A 23,156-nucleotide genomic window follows, 5' to 3' on the forward strand; every position below is an offset into this window, starting at 1 on the left:
TTCAAACACACTGGTACAACTTAATATTTCATCACCATAAATAGTTTTAATATTTTGTACGTTTCTGTTGCAGAGTTTCCCAGTTTAAAGCAAAGTTTAATGTCATCTGTTGCTCCATTGCAAAATTGTGACATAGAACTTTAATGTTACTAATGAAGCTGGTTGTTACTTGCAACCTGTGAGCTTGCTGAACAGTCTCTGTGCCACCATCTATCGGAGGAAGTTTGAACTACAACATACCACTTCCATTTATTTTCAAACTCATCGAACATGACTGCAACAGCACCCGTCCAGGAACTTTATTGCCACACTTAGTATATATATGTGCAATGGTACTTCAGTAGGTAACTGTATTAAACATCCCCACCTTTAGTCAGCATGTTTAGAAAATTGATGGGCATGTCCAGTTTTAGCTCTTCCCCCCCTTTCGTTTTTTACAGATTCTCCATAAATCTATGCATAATTGGCAATTATGATTGAGGTGTATAAGGCCTTCAGTGGGTTAAGCAAGCTGAATGCTGATGGGATTCTTCCTCTTGCTCTGATTAAGATCCTGAGGGCATAGATTCAAATTGAGGAAAGACAGTTGTAGAATAGATGTGCGGAAATTTGCCTTTAGCCAGTGGGTGGTTGATTGGTGGAACAGACTTCCATCTTGTTGTGGAAGTTGATATCCTAAATAAATTTACGGCTGAGCTGGATAGGTATTTGGAACGAATGTAGGGGTGAAGTGGGAGGAGTTTTTTTGGCTGATGCTGCATAAGCTTGCTTTCTTGCATCGTATGCCTCTACTAATGCTCTTCACTAACCGAGATCTATGTGCTTTTCAAATGAAATCTGCCATACTACTCTATTCCCATCATCATTCATTGAATGATTCTTTCATCATTCATCCTCTGTATATGCATTCCAGTGTGCCATTATTACCTAGTTATAATTGTTATCCCTTACAAAGTGGAATGAGTTTTATCCATTAACAGAATATGTTCGAGGAACTATGCTTAACTTGAACTGCAGTTTCTATGCCACTTACTGAATTTAAGTCTTATTGAATTTCCTATATGGCCTCTATGTTTTGTAGTTTATCTCATAGTGCTCTCTCTCTACATGGTTAACATTTTCCATAGTATATACAGTCCATTCCGGTTATTTGGGACACATTGGGACTAGTGCATTTTGGCCCAATTAAGCGGCTGCCCCGATTATCTGAAGTTTCATGTAAATAGTTAAAAATACAATGTACCCCCCCCTTTACAATTGTTTTACTGTACAATCAAATCACATTACGATGGAGTCACCATCATAACATAATTTGATAGGTAGCATAGTAAAGTACCGTTCACTGATCATTGTGATCATGTTTGTGAATTTAATTTTAATTCTATTAAACAGCGATTCTAATTAGCGAAAATAGGAGGAATATTATCCACAGGCTATAAAAGCAAAGATATATTAAGCACAAATTTACTCTTTATTACCTTACCAATTAAAAAATTAAATGATACATGAAAATCGGAATAATTAATACATACTGTAATATGTACATACTAACTAAACTAGTTGACATTTCTGTTCACTGACATTTGTGGGTGGGGTTAAAATTTAAAACAGTAAAAAGATAAGCAATCAATAACAAAGAACATGGCACACACAAATTGCAAGTAACACGATATGCGCAAGTGAGAATGGAGTAACGAGTTACAAAGCTTTAAAAATAGGAATGAAGAGAAGATCTGAAAATTAATTTTTTTTTATGATTGAAGATTTCATCGAAGTGTAAACACATTTCACCATAATAACCCACAGAATTCCAGCTGTCGGTATTATCGCAAATTCAGTTAGATCGAGTTTACTGTCCATTTATGATAGAAACAGAAAAGCCCAATAAACAGGTGACTGCTAATTGTTTTTATTGTTTTATGGTTGTGACCTCCAGAATTTCGACCAAACCACATGGTACCGTCGGAGACAATCATAGGGTAATCTCCAGTACTGCGGTCTCCTGCCCCGATTAAACGGCATGCTGTCCAATTAAGCGAAGTAAACCCTGGCTATTTTCTCGATTGGGTTCTGTTCTTTAAGATTTATCCCAAATAAATGGCTACCCCGATTAACCGGTGGCCCAACTAACCGGAATCCACTGTATATAGAAGTTGGTTTATGCATGGGTATACTTCAAAGTATTTTATTATTTTCTGTGGGCTCCAGGGTTTCTCCTATCTGCCACTGAAGAGTAACTGTACAATATTTACAATTTTTGGTTTACAAAACGTCTTGATCTACCAACTTCACAGGAATTATTACAAACAATAAGTCTCTTGCCTAAGACCAATGTAGTATAGCTGCATACATGACCATACTGTATATCCATGACACTTGCAACTCAGTTATTACAATTTGTTGAAGGCACCAATTTCTACATTAACCTTCACAACTTATACAACTATACAGATAATCAGAACCTTCCAGTTCGGTTACAATGAGGTCCAATATATATCTTACAATTTATACAATTTATGCACCTTATTATAGGCCGAAGTCCTGGGACACCGCCCACCCAACAGTGAACCTGGCACATCGACTAATTTATACTAAAAGCTAATATTGCCGTCCGGAAATAAATACAAATAAATTTCCTCATCAGAGGTCTTGTAACAATACGATTAATACCAAGAAGGCAACTATATACAGTGGTAGTACACTAATAACATATTTATTCTCAGTTAGCAAGTCCTTTCCTTCTGTGGACTCCTTCCTTCTGTCGGCCTCCGTAGCCGAGCGGGCAGGAGCGAGAGTGCAGTAGCATGCGCTCTTTGAGTAGACCAGGGTTCAAGCCCCTGACTGCTGAATACGGTCGATCTGCCAACCCGCACTGGACCAGCGTGGCAGATTATGGTCCATTTCCCTCAGCGTGAATTGTTGAGGAGGCTTCAATCCTGCAGTGGGTTGATAATGGCTGCACTTTACTTTTTACTTTTACATTTTCCTTCTGTGGAAAGCCTTGTCAGCAAAGTTAGCCAGTGCCTGAAAATTTTTCTTACATTCTAAAAACTTGAAGTTATTTACATCATAAACTTCGGTCAGTGCCTGAAGTTCAAATCGAATGTCTACATAATATCGACATTCTAAGATTATATGTTGGACTGTCTCCTCTGAGCCACATTTACAAAGAGGAGATGCAGCCGAACCCAGAGTAAATAACTTTGAGTTTAGGCTGCCATGCCCAGATAGAAGGAAAGTTAGGTGAAGACCTGGGTTAAACCAGGACCGATGTTTTTTTGTCAATTTCGGCAGCCTGGGGTATAAAAAGGTTAGTAATTCTTCCAGTGTTGGCATTAGTCCATTCGTTTTGCCATTCCTGGAGGAACTGGTTTCTTAATCTAGTGTTGTCTTCTTTCACTGGCATGTCCAGGTTAACAGAAAACTGGTTGAACTGCAATACCCTTCCTTCTACAATACTGAAAGTAATTGTACAGCACTTTGTATTTAATTGGTAGTTTGCCATTGATTACCTGTAGTGCCTACGTTGAAATTGTGCAACAAGCTCTTGCAGTTGCAATTAGGAAGAAGTGCTGGGCTTGAGTCAAGATTTTTTCCACCATGACTCTGCGTATACTGGTGCCCCAAGCGCCCGCAGCATAACAGATAATAGGAATAAATATACATTTGTAGTACAGCTTGAGAGTGGAGGGTTTTAGACCCCAAGAACCTTTGGTAATTCTGATTATTTTGCCTGTCAAAGTCTTGATTTTGCTTAGTACATATTTAGCATGGGTAATGAATTGAAGTTTGTTATCTAACATAATTCCTAGGTATTTGTACGAGTTAACTGATTTTATTGATTATTCTTTAATCTTAACACTTGAAGGACTATTTGGGTCTAATTTTCCTTTGAGAAGAATTTGTTTTGTTTTTGGGAACAGAAATAGTTAATTTATGTGTACTACACCACTCATCTAGGTCTGATAGGACTTTGTTAGTATGGATTTCAAGTTGTAGTCTGGAGTTTCCAGAAACAAGGATAATTAAATCGTCTGTGTAAGCGATCTTAGTAGTGCAATTATGTTCAGTAGCCAGCCACCCATCAAGGACCACGTTCCAACATACTGGTGAGAGAACTGATCCCTGAGGGCAACCACAAGTCACTGGTCTCGCAACAGAGCAGGATCCACTGGAGACCAAAAGTGAGCGATTCTGGAAATAATCCGTGATGAGACGATAAATAGGCATGGAGACCCCGACCTCTCAGAACCTCTCCAGGACGCTTTGCCACCAAACAGTATCAAAGGCCCCTTTGAAGTCCGCAAGGAGGCCGAAGACATACTTTCCATTGGAGGCTGAAACGTTATTAATAACTAGGTTAATGGCATCCACTGTAGACATCCCAGCAGTGCAACCAAACTGATATCTATAGTTAGGTTTCTTTCTTTATAGTGCTTTTGGAATCTTGCTACAATCAGCTTTTCTAGTATTTTTCCGAAGACCAGAAGTAGAGTGATTGGGCGGTATGAATTTGCCTGATTTGCTGTTTTGTTGGGATTCTTAATGAGTAATTTAAGATTTGCTTTTTTCCAAGGAGAGGGAAAGGATCCATATTGTAGGCAGGCATTAAAGAGGTTCATCATCAGTTGGGGGCAGGTGCTCCAGATTCTTTTAACTGTGGTAACTTCTAATAGGTGCAGTCCAGGGCATTTGCCATCATGCAAAGTCGCAACAGCAAGACCTACCTCGTGTCTGTCTCATGGCTTTGGCCTACGTAGGAAAGATGTTCTAAACGAATGCCTGTTTGAACCGGACTTTCTGGTACAGTTTCATCCTGCATAATCAATTCATCCAAAATTGTTTCCATAGTCTCAGACCATGTCAGAGTTTCGGAGTTATCAGGTCTAAGTACAGAGGAGAATATTTCCCCTGTATGAATTTTGTCTAGAGTCAGCTTGTAGATCAAGCCCCAGGGCTCATGGTCCATAGTTTAACTAAGCATTCCCAAGTGGAACGTTTTTCTTTGTAAATATTGTTGAAAAAAAAGTGTCCTTCTCGCATTTTTGTATATTTCATTCAATCAGTTTATCTCATCTTCAGGTCTATCATCTCTCCTAGCTCTCTGAACATCTCGTCTTGGACTCTTTTGTATGATTCCTTAGAGTAGGAAGGTTCTGGGACCACCAAGGAACCGAATTTTGTCTTCTCTTTTTCTTCTTAATCGTCTCGTCGCATATTTCGATGATGATTGCCAACAATTCTTTTAGATGTTGGTCCAAAGTAAGATCTGTCAGATTTGTCAGTTTTTCATCTGTAAATTTTTCCTTAAGTAGTTTCTCAAAAGGATTCCAATTGATTTGTCGAGTTTTATATCTGGGGAAGTCATGAGTGCCTCTCAAAGCTGCTGCGTTTTCATTAGATATTATGTCAGAGGTTATTACATTGTGGTCACTTACCGACCAAGAGGAGTGAACAGTCCAGTTTTCTATCCATCTCCCGAATGTTGCATTCGACAGAGTGACATCTATGTAAGACTGACCAGAAGGGGATGAGTAAGTATGCATGGGTACTGCACATACATAATTTCTACTACCCAGGTAGTATGAATGCATTGTTTAATTATATCTCATATTGTGAATACCTTCACAAGTGGCCGAGGTATTGCACTGCTTTGAATAAGTCACACTTCACCAGTTGAGAAGACATGTTACCTATTCTCGGCAGATACCATCACCCAGGTGGCACCGTTTCAAAGCTTGTCTTACTCATCGATGGGTGGGCAGGTACCCTGTTGTTGCAATAGTGACAACCCAGTTATGACAACCCAATATGAGAAATACTTGATGGTGTGCGTGGTTTAATCTAAATATATTTCTTGGCTAAATGCTAAGAGTATGAAGAAGTTGGTTTATGCATGGGTACTGCACATACATCATTTCTGATACTCGGGTAGTATGCATCACTTAATTGTATCTTATATTGTGAATACCGTCATAATGAGTGGCTTAGTCTTCTCCACTGGTGAAGCATTACTTATTCAAAGCAGTGCAATACCTCGGCCACTCATTGTAAAATTCGCAATATGAGATATAGTTAAACGATGCATTCATATACTACCTGGGTAGTAGAAATGATATATGTGCAGTACCCATGCATAAACCAACTTCTTCATACTCTTAGCATTTAGACAAGAAATAATTTTAGTATATACATGTTTTCTGTGTGGGCCACGAGGAGTACATATATATATATATATATATATATATATGTGTGTATTTTTTCAAGGTTTGTTTCAAATAACACTTCAAAGCCCATTAGAAATCGGCATTACCCCACTTTCCCTAATTCATATGCCCACTTGCCCTAAAAGTATATGCTCTACGTCCCACTTTCCCTAATCACATTTCTATTGTGTGTGTATAACCATATCCTGTTTTTTCGGAGCGATAAAAATATAATAATGGACTTCAAAAACATAATGAAAGAAATAAACAAAAATAACATCAAAATAAAAATACTGTAATAAAAAAATTGTTTAGTTAATAAACAATTTATTTTTCTTTATGTATAAATGTTTTGATATCAAATAAGGAAATAAATGCAAGTTTAAAATACAAATGCAAATTATTAAAGTTTAAATTATAATACTAATTATTTAGTGGAAGAAAGTAACCAACTGCTTGCACAAAAGTGTGTAAATCGATGTTCCTGTTTTGTCTATCTGCTATTAATTTCACTAATTTCTTATTAATGCCCTCATTTTTACGTGATGGAAGATTTCAAATATTTACTAATCCTATTACTCAACACACAACACAACAAAACACACACATGTACATTACATCACCACACACAGTTGCAGGCCTTGGCCTAGTGCCTTCAGAAGCTACAGTGGCATATGGGGGAAACCCTGGAGGCCGCAACAAAGTACAAAAAAAAAATAACAAAATAAATAAATTCTCTTAAATTTAGCTTGTTTTTTTAAATGGGTAATCATCTTCCACATGATTTATTGTCCGAGGACCAAAACTAGCATGATGATTCCACAATGATGGTGTACAGTGAGCAATGGGTACAACCCAGTTTGTTTCGAATATTTTATAAGCTCTTCACACTTTTCATATGAAGGATGTTCTGGCTGTGGACGTTCTCGAATGATTCCTTCCCAAGCTTTCTCTAATTCATCTAAAGAAACAAATTCCAATCCCACCATTTACTTCACTAACTTTCTGACAATTTGTTCCTCGATGTATGCCATTTGTAATCCTAAATGTTGTGCTTTCCAACAATTTGCGTAACTGAAGTGAAATAAACAGCCCTTAATATCAGCATCAGAAAATGTTTCTTTGATGGATCTAATGACAGCATTTTCGTAATCAAATTGGGATTTTCTTGGTTGAAATGTTGTCTTGATTTGCAATGCTTTCTATTGAATTAATTGGAACATGTGATTTTAAGTTGATTTTAACTTATCTGGAAGAAGAATATAAATGGAAACATTTGGCCTCTATGCATGGCATGAAGAGTACAGTTGGCAAAATAATTGCAGAACAACTTTAAATGTTCCATCCATGTAAATAGTATTTCAGCATGGTCTGATGATAGGTATCAGTAAGATCCTTAACCAGCCGGCACACCAACTATAAATTATAATATAATAATATTTTATATATATATATATATATATATATATATATATATATATATATGTATATTATAATTAATATGATAAATAAAAGTAAAGATGGCAGTTCGAAACATCCGGAAATACAACCTTTTATATATTATATTATATTATATATATAATATTATATATAATAATAACCTTAATAGGTATTATCCCCCGCTGTAAAGAGCAAACATCATGCTGATGTTTGGCTACTATTTGAACGAATTCTTAGGTTGACAAACATAGATGGAAACACTGGGAGGCATTACCTTACTTGCTCCTCAACCCCGTGTAAAAGGTCATTAGAGTGAAAGTGATTGCAGGTATGCAATTATATATTTGTTTAAGGCAACTGACAATAGCACCCCCCCCCCTTACCATTGGGACACGATTAGGGCAGGTCACCATTAAGGCATGTGCGATTATGGCAGGCGTTCATTAGGGCATATGTGATTATGGCAAGTCACCATTAGGGCAAATGAGACTAAACCTTAGAAATCTTCTAGTAAGTGCCGCCATCTGTTATCTGTGTTTTTAAGCAATGTAGGTGCAGTTTATAATAGATGGCAGGCAGGTGAAAATAAATTTTAAAATCGAGAAGATTTGCCTGTCAGCTGTTATTGTTCATTTTTGGCTTTCAAAAGTGAAATTATCTGGAATTCATATCCAAAAGATAATTAAATTGAGTCAAGCAATGCATAAATAGATGTAAAAGATAGTATTACATTAAAAAAAAAAAGTAATTAGTGTGTGTGTGTGTGTGTGTGTGTGTGTGTGTGTGTGTGTGTGTGTGTGTGTGTGTGTGTGTGTGTGTTTTAAATGTTGATTTGATTTTTAAATACAAAGTTTTCAATTTTAGAAATTTCAAAATTTCACAAACTTACTTTTCCATGGAGTCCACCACTAGTGAAAAACTTGCAGGCCCAAGCATGATCAAAAAACTTACTCCAGTATTAGTAAGTTTGTTATTTCCCCAAGTGTGTTCATTCATTGTGATATACAATGAAGGTCTATCTTCCTTATTCTGATATAACTTGAATAGCTCTGCAGTATTAGTTTATCAGTCAAGTCTTGTTAGAAAGATAAATAACATTTTATGCACTTTCCACTGTTACTGTTTTGTAACGTAAAAAATTTTGTATATCCCTTTGTTAAGTAAGTCTTGTATTCACGATAATGTATACAGGGCAATTTATTCTGGTAAAATAAAATAAAAAAATTAAGCAATTCCAAGCATTTTATTATGAACTTATAAATGTTATAAATTTAAAATAATATAAGAACATTGATCCCATTAGTATGATTCCTTAGTTGAGCCATCCAAATATTTACTGCATGAAGAGACACAGAAATATGAAATTTGATGTTTGTGTACATTCATTAATGGAATAGAGGTGGCATCACAAATGGCATATATACAATTTCAAAGCAGTTTTTAAATGCGAATTTCACATAAAGGCACTAGGATAGAAGTACATTTGGAAGTTGATAAATAAATTTAGGGAGACAGAAAAATCTGAATGATGATCAATATAACAATAGGCATGGTGTGTCAATGAAAAGTATTGAAACCAATTTGCAAAGAAGCCTTTACAAATTGGTTTCAATACTTTTAAGACCTTAGAAAACTTGCAACACAAACTGGTTTTTTATATAGCATTTGCCAGAGAACAGTTAAAATAATGGTTTTATCCATATAAAGTGAAAGTGGTGCAATGGCTTAAAAAAGCTGACCAAAGAAAGCAAGTAATCTATTGCAGTTGGTTTTTGCAGTGTAATATATCTGGTCTAGACAGTCTTAATCAGATATTTCTGATGAGGCTTAATTTCATCAAGTAGATCTGTCAATAGTCACAATGCATGCATAAGGGCTATTTAGAATTTGCATATACTGCACAGAGTGCCACTGCATTTACAAAAGGTTTGGTGTGTGTTGTATCATTCCACCACATTGGGTCTACATTTTGTTTAGAGAGGTGGGGGAGAAGAGAGAGAGAGAGAGAGAAAGAGAGAGAGATAACTTCCAAGTGCCAAAGTCACTTAACAGAATCATGCAATTGTCCATCTTTCAGAGCTTCAATCCCAGGGGTGCAGTATGAGCAATTTACAGATTTAGTGGTTTTGAATAAACTTTGCCCATCAACTTGCCAAGCTTGACTTTGTCTGACCTTTTCCTGGAGGGACAGTTGAAGGAGCATGTTTACATAAAGAATTCCCATATATTTGTGGGAATTCTTTATGTTAATTTCCTGGCCTGTTACTGACATTAGTATTACTATTAGTAGTGCCATTTGAGGCAAAGAAGCGAGCTTACACAGTATCAGCCAAAAAAAAATAAAAAAATGCTATTTGTCCCTGTCCTCTGTTTATTCATATTCAAACTATCCACTTGTGCAACACGATATGAAAGATTGTTCCAATAATCCATTATTCTGTGACACTGAAAGAAATTTTTCACACATCTATCCTGCAACCATTCATTTTCAATTAAAAATTTTGTCCCGATATGTGCATCACTGGAGAAAGAGGAAGGATGCCTTCAGCATTTAGTTTAAAGTCTTAAACACTTCCGTCTGGTTGCCTCAGAGGTTCCTAGTTTACAGATGCTGCAATTTACAGGACTGAAATCTTTTTTGGTAAGAGTACCCTTTTGTGACCCTGACTAATCTTATTGCTCTTCTCTGGATGAGATCCACATCCTTCCTAAAATGAGGCTTAGAGACTTGTATGAAGTACTGAAGATGTGGCCTTAACCGCATTTGTACAGCTGGATTGTCCTTGCTGGAAAAGTTCCTATATATCATCAACAGGCTATGAACTGTTCCTAGCAGCCTGTCTACACATCACAGGGAACTTAATGTCAGACTATACAATAACCCCTAGGTCATTTTCATTCTCCACTGGCTTGTGTGTGGTAGCACCTAATTGGTACTTTATTCTGCAATTACTGCAACCCTGATGCTGTACCTTGCGTTTATCAAGGTTAAACCTCATTTTCCACTTCTCAGCCTATCTGTCTAATTTCTTTAGGTTTTGTCACAGTAGCATACCTCTATTCCTGTCAACCTTTGTGTCTTCAGAAAACTTAGACATTAAACTTGATATGCCTCCATCAAGATCATTAATAAAATATTGAAAGCATTTTTTTTGCAAAATTTGTTGCATCTTGTTTCTTTGTAACTACATCATAGTAAATCAGATTGGTCAGACAAGGTCTCTCCTTAACAAATCTGTGTTGTAGTTAGTGTATTACTGCATTCCTGTCAAGATGATCATGCATTACTTCTTAACCATTGTTTCTCCGGATATGCCTCAGCTCATTGAGGAAAACATGTTGCCAGCTGCATATGTGCCTATCCAAGGATGAGGAACATTTTCAGCACATTCCTGTTATTGATTTTTGGTTTATAGCAAAAAATCTGGGTGGCTTAATAAAGAATCTCCCTGTTATTTTAAATTGAAAAACATATCTTCATAAAATATATGAAAGTTACTTTTTTAGCTAATGTATAGCAAAAAAAAAAAATAAATAATAAGGTTTATCTTGCCACACAGTATAGACAGTAAAATGGGATACAACTTTTAAATTAACATTCTTATTTATTGAGTTGTGACATGTCATCCTTATTTGTATTTAACCATATCTAATTTTTTTCTAAAAATTTAAAAACTAAATTATTTTTTTATTTGTTCTCAGCTAATATCCAGTTTTTTTGTTTTTTTTTTCTTTTCTCCTCTAGTGGCACTAAAACGCATGTTAAATTTTAATGTTACTCCTACAAAGTCATCTGCAATGGAGCCTGTATGGAAAGTAAGTTTATTTTTGGTAATAATCTAAATTGAAACATTAGAAATATGTTTAGGTTTGCATAATATCACTAATGCCAAAGGATGCAACTCTTGACTTTATTCATTGTAAAACCATTTTGTATTATTAAAACTAAAAAAAATTGTGTTCATGATATAATAATGTTTGAATAACAATTGCTTATTTTTGTCTTACGTTTTATCTGATGCATTGTTGATATCTTTCTATATAACTTTATGGTAAATTTTTGTTTTAAAATCAGAAATTCTTTAAAACTGCTTATTTTGTAATTCCTTCATGCATATAATTGTGATATTATTTATAGTGATTGTTACTATAAATACAAAATGACATTTTATGTATCATCCATAAACAAACTTGTTCAAACACAAGCAATACAGTCCATAGCTGACTAACCTGTATACCAGTGGTTCTCAAACTGTATTGATGTAAGGACTCCCTTTTAATTTGAAACACTTTTTTGTGGACTCTTTTCATAGCAGAACCTTTCAGGATAGTCATCTAAATGTTCTTTCTAGAATCTAGTGGACTCTTTAAGCTTGAAAATGTTTAACAGTTAATATTGTGAAGTGTAGACTCCATGCTTAACAATATTCTTTCTGTGCTCTAAATTTTTTTTTCAGCTTTTAAATATTGATAACAAACCTTGGACTTTATTTGTAGACCACTTCAAATGTCTCTACAGACCCCCCATGGGTCCACAGTTTGAAAAACAGTAGTCTACACCATATCAGAGATCCCTGACTTTTAATGTGAATAACAGCTTTTGAAAAATGCAGTTTTCTAGTACAGGCACTCCTCGACTTACATACTTATCGGTTTCTTTTTCATGTACGTAAGTCTGTTTTGTAAGTCCAACTTTGGTCTTGTAGATAATAAAACACGCCTGCGTGCTCTGGATTCATAATTTATCGTAATAATTCATAATGGATTCATAGTTTATCGTAAGCCTATGTGTGCTGGCCAATTTACCAACTTCCAGTCAGCACACACACGGGACCACCTCCTCTCAACCGCCCGAACCTTGCTAACTCGCGCCTGGACACACTCCAGCTCTGCAGATGAAAGGCGCAAAGAGATCACCAGAGTCAAAGTAGACCTTACGAGGTGTGGCTACCCCATTGATGTCCTTAACAGATGTGATCTACAAGCACGCGACAACGTGACGACCAACAGCAACGCCAACAGTGACGAGTCTTCCACGAGGGCATTCATCCCATACTACCCCAACCTGTCACAGCAGATCGGTAGAATCCTAAGATCGCATGGGGTAAAGTGCATCCAACTCCCAGGCAAGAAACTGCGTTCTCTCCTTTCCAACATAAAAACACCTGTCCCCACCCTTCTACAGAGTGGTGTGGTCTATCACATCTCTTGTCGTGACTGCACGAGCTGCTACTTTGGAGAGACTGGTCGTCGTCTCGAGAAACGCCTCTCAGAACATAAAAGGGCGATCCGTTTGGCGGATGTAGAACACTCAGCTATTGCCGAGCATGTCTGGACAACCCACCACGACATCGACCCACACCGCGATGTCGTGGTTGTAGACAAGTCCCACCATTACCTAAGGCGCACCTGGTTGGAATCGTTAAGTATAAAATGCTCGGATACCTCGTTGAACAGGAACAGTGGTTGTCAACTTAACCCCATCACAGAAACAGTAATTCTGTCCATGGACAAACGCTGGCCACGTCACCACCATATGTCACAGCCACAAACATCAACAAACAATTAACCACGTGTCTCACGCACCATCCTGGCAGTGCATCTCTATTCTAACTGCCATTCAAAGTATTTTAATCTGATGAAGGCTGCCACCCAGCCGAAAGCTAATTCATTTATCATAGTTTTAATGCTCTGTGTAACAAAAATAAATAAATTATGAATCCAGAGCATGCAGGCGTGTTTTATTATGTACGGACTATTCTTGGCCAACCAACATATGATATGGTCGTGAGACTCCAGAAAGATTTTATCTTCATAGCCCGTAGCAGGCAACACCTGAGGTTTGCACATAGATGCAAAGCTAACTGGATTATACCGAAAGGGTTTCGCTACAAACAACCGTTTCCTAGTGAGCGTATGGGACGTGCCTGTCGGAACTTCGGCTTCAGAACTCTACGCATATGGATCGGCTGCCTCCATCGTGACATACAACGTGCTTCAGCGAGCAAAGCAGCCCTACTTGCCGACCTTAAGGCTCTGATTCCCGATCCTATTTACACCAAGGTAATCAATACTTTATGTTGCCAGGCCGTCAGAGAATCAGATCGTTATTGTGCCCGACAGAAACGTAAGTTCAATACTTTGATTAATGAATCTCGTCAATTTCGGCGCCAGCGTAATGCCCCCTCCCACAAATTGCACGGATTTCGTATTGAACCTAAGCAACAAGCAGTTATCTGCAGAACAAACAAACTTGTTGACCCTTGGCATGACATTTGCCGTTCTTCCAAAGCACCCACCAATCACCGACATCGCCTTGGGTGTGGAAGCAAGCTTATCACGCCTCCCAGAAGATGTAGCCAACGCAATCCGCTTAAAGACTGCAGCAGTTCTACACCATGCTCGCCCCGTCTCTTCAAACCTCAGCCGTATACAGATTTCTACCCTCAAGGCACTGAAACGGGATTCGTCCATCGTCATTCTACCGGCGGACAAAGGCCGTCGTACAGTTGTAATGAACCACACTGATTACATGGCGAAAGCCTTACTGCTCTTACGAGATACTACCGTCTACAAACCCCTAACCATCGACCCCAACAAGGCTTTGGAACGATGGGAGTCAGAGGTGAATATCCTCACCAACACTTGGCTGAAGCAAGGGAAAATCACACAGTCAACCCGTAATCACCTCCGTGCCTCCGGGTGTCAGATCCCACGGTTTTACGGCCTGCCGAAAGTGCACAAAGAAGGCACGCCACTAAGACCTATTGTATCCTGCTGTGGATCACCGACTTACGAGCTGTCTAAATTTGTCTCGAGACTTCTTTCTCCTCTAGTTGGCAAGACCACCTACACCGTCTCCAACAGTGTTGAGTTCATAGAAAGGATCCGCACTATATCCATCTCGCAAGATCAAGTCATGGCATCGTTCGATGTCGTATCACTCTTTACCTCCATCCCTGTGGAACTTGCCATCTCTTGCGCAAAACAACTCTTGGACAATGATGGAACCCTCAGCGACAGAACTAAGCTGACGCCTGATGACATTTCCGCCGCCCTCAGACTGTGCTTAACAGGGGGTGCAATCATGTTTAATGGTTCAATCTACCAGCAGATACATGGCACAGCCATGGGTTCCCCTGTCAGCTCGGTCACAGCAAACATCGTGATGGAGGAGTTAGAGGGACGTGCGTTTACACACGCACCGGATCACATCGCCTTTTGGTGTCGCTACGTAGACGATGTGTTCGTAGTGATCCCTAGAGACTCAAGTCAGCGACTCCTAACCCACCTCAACTCACTGTCGCCCTTCATAAAATTCACGGTTGAGCTGGAGTCGAACAACTCTATACCATACCTAGATACACTTGTCCGGCGCAAAGACACATGCTTAAAGACGACAGTTTATCGTAAGCCTATGTGTGCTGGCCAATTTACCAACTTCCAGTCAGCACACACACGGGGCCACCTCCTCTCAACCGCCCGAACCTTGCTAACTCGCGCCTGGACACACTCCAGCTCTGCAGATGAAAGGCGCAAAGAGATCACCAGAGTCAAAGTAGACCTTACGAGGTGTGGCTACCCCATCGATGTCCTTAACAGATGTGATCTACAAGCACGCGACAACGTGACGACCAACAGCAACGCCAACAGTGACGAGTCTTCCACGAGGGCATTCATCCCATACTACCCCAACCTGTCACAGCAGATCGGTAGAATCCTAAGATCGCATGGGGTAAAGTGCATCCAACTCCCAGGCAAGAAACTGCGTTCTCTCCTTTCCAACATAAAAACACCTGTCCCCACCCTTCTACAGAGTGGTGTGGTCTATCGCATCTCTTGCCGTGACTGCACGAGCTGCTACTTTGGAGAGACTGGTCGTCGTCTCGAGAAACGCCTCTCAGAACATAAAAGGGCGATCCGTTTGGCGGATGTAGAACACTCAGCTATTGCCGAGCATGTCTGGACAACCCACCACGACATCGACCCACACCGCGATGTCGTGGTTGTAGACAAGTCCCACCATTACCTAAGGCGCACCTGGTTGGAATCGTTAAGTATAAAATGCTCGGATACCTCGTTGAACAGGAACAGTGGTTGTCAACTTAACCCCATCACAGAAACAGTAATTCTGTCCATGGACAAACGCTGGCCACGTCACCACCATACGTCACAGCCACAAACATCAACAAACAATTAACCACGTGTCTCACGCACCATCCTGGCAGTGCATCTCTATTCTAACTGCCATTCAAAGTATTTTAATCTGATGAAGGCTGCCACCCAGCCGAAAGCTAATTCATTTATCATAGTTTTAATGCTCTGTGTAACAAAAATAAATAAATTTGGTCTTGTAGATACAAAATACATGTAAAGTACAGTACAGTACAGTATACAGCAATGAGATTATAACCCCCAACAAACTTCATCATGTACACCATTTTACGATTTGTAACCGAGTTAAATGAGGCTGAAAAAACATACAATGGATAATAGTGTAGAGTACAGTATTTATTCAAAACTAATTTAATCTAAATACGATACGTAATTTAATTTAATCTATGATCAAATCACTATACAATATGTAGTAAGCATCGGTCATTGTGATCACATTTGCAAACTGAATTTTAATTGTTTTAAACAGCTATTCTAATAAGTGAAAATAGGAGGAATATTACCCACAGACTATAAAAGTAAAGATATAGAGCGCAAATTTACACTCTACTTCCTCCAATTAACAAATTTATAATGTTCTTGTTTATACTCCAGCAGACCACCAGGTCAGTGGAGTTTACAATAAATCATCAGTTACAAACATTTATTTAGCAGTCATGGACTTGAACACGTATTTAGTAGTCACTGACTTGAACCCCGGTCCACTCAAAGAGTGCATGCTATTGCACTCATGCTTCTGACCACTCGGCTATGTCAGGCCTAATGATGCGTGAAAATCAGAAGAATATTTCTCACAGGTTAGCAAAATAAAAATAAATTTATGCTTACATACATAGCTTAATTAATAATGTAACTAACTGGTATTTCTGTTCACTGACTTTTTTTTTTTTTTTTTTTATCATGAAATAAGCAAATAACAGTAAGAAAATAAGCAATCAATAACAAAGAACAGTACACACAGATTGCAACTAGCATGATATGCGCAAGTGAGATACGGAGTGACAACTTTACGAAGCTCAAAAAATAGGAATGCAGAGAAGGTTCTGAAAATTTATTTGTTTTTTATATGATTGAAGATTCCAGTGAACGGGAACTCGTTTCACTGTAATACTGTAACGTAAAAACCCACACATTCCAGTTATCAGTATTATCACAAATGCAACAAGATCAAGTTTACTACCCATTTATAATAGATTGCACTAACAGAAAAGCCCAATAAAGTGGAAACTGCTGATTGTTTTTATGGTAGTGACCTCCAGGAATCTGCTTTAGAAAAATATCATGAAGGCATTCAAAATGATTCTTATAACCAAACATAACAGCTTTGTACTCTGTACGTATCTGCCAGTTGTATGTAAGTCGTTTGTACGTAAGTAGAGGAGTGCCTGTACAACCTTTTTTTTCTTTTAAGAGGATAAATGCCTTGTTTATTTTTATTATTATTTTTTTTTTACTAGTGCGACCTTTGCAGCTCTGTATTTACCACTAGTTGTATGCGTACTATAGGTTGAGAAATGCCTCATATAAAAAATAAAAATAGATCAAATAGACAATGCATGTACACTAATATCAGGAGCATTGTAAATAAACTTGATGAATTTGAAGTAATGATGGAGTCGTCAAAAGCAGACATTGTAGGGATAGCAAAGACATGGTGTCACTCAGACATAAATGATGTTGAATTTGAATATGGGGAGTATAATGTATACAGGGACAGACAGGAGGGGTGGAGGAAGTTGTGGATGAGGTTGAAATTTTGTGCTTTGCTGTAGCTTAGGTCAGAATACAGGAGATATTTTGTGTTAATATAATGTATAATATTTCCTTTGGTAATTAGGTAAATATTTGACCAGCAATATCAAGAATCACATACGAAAAAGTTAGAGATATGTCAGGTTATATGTTCAGAAGGGGATAAAGAATACTTGAACTAAGAGTAATTGCTTTCAACACTGATAAAATAAATAAAATTCATGTGCTTTACTTCTTTGGATTTTTGATAATAGGAATTATTCTGCTCTCACTGAAAACCATCACTGAATACTTGGCACTAAGTTAAATTTAGAATACTTGGCTTACGTTCAATTTAGAGACAAAATCTGTTATGCCTAAGTTGCAAATCTCTTTTTAAATGGTATAGCATCACATAGCAGGCAAATCTGCTATATATTATAAAAATGTGACCCTTTCAAAACAGCTATTTTGAAGCTACTGGTTTCCCATCACTACCTGTCAGGTGGCTGGTCTCTATTAATGAACATATGCTGAACTGTGAATAATTTATAGTTACTTAGGCAGAACCATAGCAATAATTTTGCTCCCATGACCTCTGCAGTGGAAACATAATGCCCCCCCCCCCCCCATGAGTGAAAATTGAACATAGTAAGGCAAATAAATTTTGATTTCAACTACCATGTTGAAATAGTTCCCTGCAATTCTATGGTATTGTGCTTTACAACACTACCTTTAAACCAATGTAAGCAAAATAAATTTTGAAAAATAGTATGGAAATACTACAAAACATTACAGATTGTTGCTCAGCTGAAGAATCTGGTTGCTTAAAATTGCTTCAGATTTCAGCCTTTTGCATTATAGTTGTTGTGTTGTGTTAGATATGGATTTATTTATATACAGTAGATTTATTCTACTTTGACCATAATATACCGATGAGTAATATATATATATTAGATTTATTTTTATTACATTAATTCCAGTAATGAATAATATAATATTGACAATATACAGTCACCTTATTCTGTAGGTTTTGATATATGATCGATGTGGGCAGGACATCATATCTCCATTGTTATCTGTAAAAGAATTAAGAGAACTGGGAGTAACCTTGCACATGTAAGTTATTAATTAAATATAAATGATTATCATACTGTATGTAATTAGAAGGCAGTGGTATGTTCCAAGTAATAATATTTGTAAATTATATTTACTCTTTCATTTTAATTAGCCTTCAAAAACTAACACAATTATAAAATAGTTGTACAACTCTAGTTGATTCTTCTCAACTGAGTCCCCACCCATCTTTCGAAGGCAGCATCCTCCCAACTTAATGCTTTTAGCATTAGCAAGGGCACATGATGCATGTAAGCAAGCTTATATAGCATCAGCCAAAAAAAAAACATCCCTTCTCATTTCACCCATTCACTCGCTCCAAATGTTTGTCCAGTTCTGCCTTGAATCTCTTTAAACTATCAACTTCTACAACGACAGATGGAAGTTTGTTCCAGCAATCAACCACCCGCTGGCTAAAGGCAAACTTCTGCACATCTATCCTACAACTGTCTTTCCTCAATTTGAATTTATGCCCTCTCAGGTGATTATTCTGAGAAAGAGGAAGAATCCCATCAGCATTGAGCATGCTCAAACCATTCAAAGCTTTATACACTTCAATTAGATCACCCTGCAGGTGCCTAGTCTCCAGACAATGTAATTTGCAAAACTTAAGCCTTTCTTTGTAAGAGCAACCCTTTGTTCCATTCACTAATCTTGTTGCCCTTCTCTGTTACTCATCCCAACAGCTTTACATCCTTCTTGAAATGAGGCCTCCAGGCCTGTATACAGTACTCAAAGTGTGGCCTGACCATTGCTTTATACAAAGGGATAATCACCTCCTTATCCCTTCTAGAAAAATTCCTGTATATCATTCACAAGACACCATGAGCTACTCTTGCAGACTATCTGCACTGCTCAGAAAACGTTATATCTGTCTGCACAATTACCCCCGGGTTCTTTTCACTCTCTGCCACTGTCAGTGTAGTACCACACAGTTGATACTTTACTCTGGGATTACTGCTTCCTATATGCAGTACAGTCAGTCCTCGTATAGCACGATAGTTGTGTTCCTAGAAACCCTCGTGCAATGCAAAATTGTGCAATATAAACAACAGGCCCTATGGGAAAAGTAGGGTTAGGTGCCAACCACCCAAGATTGAACACACATTTGTAACCAAAACATTACCAAACAATAAATAATCGTAATAAAATACTTACGTATTTTATTACAACTATTATGTAATAAAATATTGCTATGCTTTTGCTTCTATCGTAAGCAAACTTGTTTTTTGTTTGATTTTCTATCCAAACAGATGACAGCTGTTCCATCTCTTCCAATTCTTTGTGTCTTAATTGAATGGATTTTAATTACACTTTGAGTTGTTCCTCTGCTATGAAAGTTGTTTTTGTTTTCTCTGCATTCTTTGTAATTCTCGGCGTTGCCTCATTTAGGTCTGTAGCACGTGCAATATCATGTGGTCTTTCATTTCACTCAAAGCGTTTCACAATTTCATATTTTTTCTCAATCGACAGAGGTAGATTAGCCATAAGCCTTACCGGGGAAACCCCGGTGGGCCGAAGGCCGCTGTGATTTTGGCCATAAACCATAGTATGAGGCCACTATAAATTTTCCCAGGTAAGAATTTTTGACCCAGTCTGCCTCTGTTTATCGATATCGCTTTTCTTTTTCTCTCTGAATCTGCAGTGTCTTCACCAGGACACTTCGTTTTCACACCTTTTAAGTATTTTACTCATTTTTAGGGAATAAAGCACAATTACAAAATGAGGAGGCATGCTTGATACACATAAACAAAGCTGCGTGCGTGTAGCAACTGAATAAACAACACCATAAAGGCAGAGATACACTATTAACACCTCACATTTTACTAAGGCACATTTCTAGGGGTTACTACCATAAAACAATAAAAACAATTTCCAGTTGCGTTCTGCTAGTGGAATCTGTTATAAATTGGTAGTAAACTCGATCTAATTGTATTTGCGATTATATTAATAGCTGGAATTGTGTTGGTTTTTACGTTATTATGGTGAAATGTGTTTCCCCTTCACTGAGATAAAAAATATTAATACATTTTCAGAATCTTATCTTCATTATTATCGTGTTGTGTTCGGTTGGGGTGATTCTGCGTTCGACTGCCATTTCTTGTAAACACAAAGCAAATCATGCATAAGCAAATTCAGTTCGTGTTATATAAGATATCGTTCCCCTATTTATAAATCGTGTATGATCGAATTCGTGTAGTGTAAACACGTGTTATACGAGGACTGACTGTACTTTACATTTGTCAATGTTAAACTTCAGTTGCCACCTCTCAGCCCATCTGCTCAACTTTTCTAGATCCTGTTGCAGCGTACTGTCATTAGTGTCATTAACAACCCTGCCAACCTTCATATCGTCTGCAAATTTGGACATTAAGCCTGATATACCATCATTAATATCATTAATGAATACAGAAAACAACAGTGGACCCAACACTCAACCCTGGGGGACTCCACTAATAACATTAGTCCACGAAGAGCAGTGTCCATTGATCACCACTTTGTCTTCTTCCATTCAACCATCCCTTTATCCATAGCAGCAATTTGGCTCCAATGCCACACTGCTCCAATTTGTGCAGCAGTCTTCCATGTGCAACAGTATCAAAAGCCTTTCTAAGATCCAAATATATGATATCAGAATTATTCTTTGCATCCAGTTCTTTGTGACTACATCATAGTATCCAATCAAATTGGTCAGACAAGATTTCCCTTTAACAAACACATGCTGTTTGTCTGAGCTATAGCTGAAGTTTTGTCTAGATGATCCTGCAATGCTTCTTTAATCAGTGCTTCCATTAATTTCCTTGGAACAGAAGTTAAACTGACAGGTCTGTAATTACCTGTGTCTCCCTTTGATCCTCCTTTGTGGATTGGGGTCTCATCTGCACATTTCCAGTCCATGGGTACCTCCCTCCCTTGAGTCCAAGGAAGCTCTCATAATTACGGCTAAGGATTTTCTTACTTCCTTTAATATAACTGGATAGATTCCATCCACCCCAGGTGCCTTTCTTATGTTTATCTTCAACAATTTCTCCTCCATTTTCCTCTCGGTTATTACAAGATTATCTAGCTTAATGCCAGAGTTTAATACACCTCTGGCATTCCCCTCCCTGAATAACTCCTCATATGTGAATGTAGATGCAAAATATTCATTTAGTTTGTTAGCTACCTGAGTGGGATCATCAACAGTTGAACCATTGATATCAAGTGGACCAATCTGATTCATACCGTCCTTCTAGAGTTTACATAAGTAAAGAACTCTTTGTTGTTTTCTTTCCATCCTTTGCCAAAGATTTTTTGTGGCCCCGAGTGCCAAGCGATATTTTGTGCGATACATAGCGTTCTTTCACAGCGGATTAGTTATATTTATTTTCCAGTGTCACTATTCTTCTTGTTTTTCTTAAGTGATTCTTTACGTAAAAGCTTTGAAGTAGAATCCAGAAAGGAAATACACCTTTCTTTCTTTGTGTGTATATATATATAACCCATACTAACCTAACTAAACCTCTAAACCGCTTGGTCACTGGTGGCACCGCTCCTGCCTCCACGTGGCGGGGCTGGAAACCTGGGAGGAGAAAAACACTCTCCCGGGGCAAAAAGGAGCAAAGATGGACATAAATAGACATGCCACTTATGGATCTCATGATCCAGATCTCTCAAACAGAGAAGACTTAAATGCAGGAAATGCAAAACGGCAGAAAAAAGAAGGAACAGAAAGCCCTGCTCCTCTGTTTTTTGATACTGCATTCTTTGACTGACAATCCTTTGAGTAAGCTCTCCCCATTCTTAATACAGAAATGTCTTGAGAATGTGGCGGGCCCACCAAAAATGGTTAGAAGATTAAAATCCGGAGACCTTCTAGTGGAGATGAACGAGAATAAACACTCGGAAAAACTATTAAAAATATCGACTTTTGGTGGAATTCCCACAAAGGTTACCCCGCATGCCACCTTAAACTCCTCTAAAGGGGTAATAGCCGAGTGGGATCTCCTTAACGTATCTGAGGAGGAAATCGTTCAGGAATTAGGTGATCAAAATGTAATAAATGCCAAAAGGATAGTAATTAAGAAAGATGGGGTTCTTACTCCTACCCGAACGGTCATTCTTACATTTAAAACACCAATTTTACCAACAACTGTTAAAGCTGGATATTTAAGGTGCAAAATTCGACCTTATATTCCAAACCCAGTCCGGTGTTTTAAATGCCAGAAATTTGGACACTCACAAGCAGTCTGCAGGGGTGTAACCACCTGTGCCTCCTGTGGTTCAAAAGAGCATGTTCACACAGACTGCCCCAATGAAATACAAAGCTGCCCAAACTGTAAGGGGAATCATTCGGCATTTTCAAAGGAGTGCATCCAGTGGCAGACTGAAAAGAATATACAAAAGTACAAAGTAGAACACAAGGTGCCATACCAAGAAGCAAAAAGACATTGTTTAATTTCAAATAAATTGCCATCTTATTCTTCAGTTGTAAAAAAGCAACGATCC

The 23,156-nt window shown here is 38.0% G+C and overlaps 1 protein-coding gene across 2 annotated transcripts in view; it reads left to right on the forward strand.

The window, feature by feature from the left end:
• Positions 1 to 23,156, forward strand: part of Slh (sec1 family domain containing Slh) — a 294,184-nt gene that overhangs the window by 20,817 nt on the left and 250,211 nt on the right. The window contains exons 2-3 of one of the 2 annotated variants that reach the window (XM_090383401.1): positions 11,392 to 11,462; positions 18,583 to 18,671. In XM_090383401.1, the coding sequence (XP_090239527.1) occupies positions 11,392 to 11,462; positions 18,583 to 18,671 (160 nt within the window). Of the gene's footprint in view, positions 1 to 11,391; positions 11,463 to 18,566; positions 18,672 to 23,156 lie in introns of those variants that run through there. The other variant, XM_090383403.1, reaches the window with a different exon arrangement.

The sequence above is a fragment of the Mastigoproctus giganteus genome, chromosome 10 (genome assembly GCF_048544385.1).
Source record: "Mastigoproctus giganteus isolate SK-2022 chromosome 10, ASM4854438v1, whole genome shotgun sequence".
NCBI lineage: Eukaryota > Metazoa > Arthropoda > Arachnida > Uropygi > Thelyphonidae > Mastigoproctus > Mastigoproctus giganteus.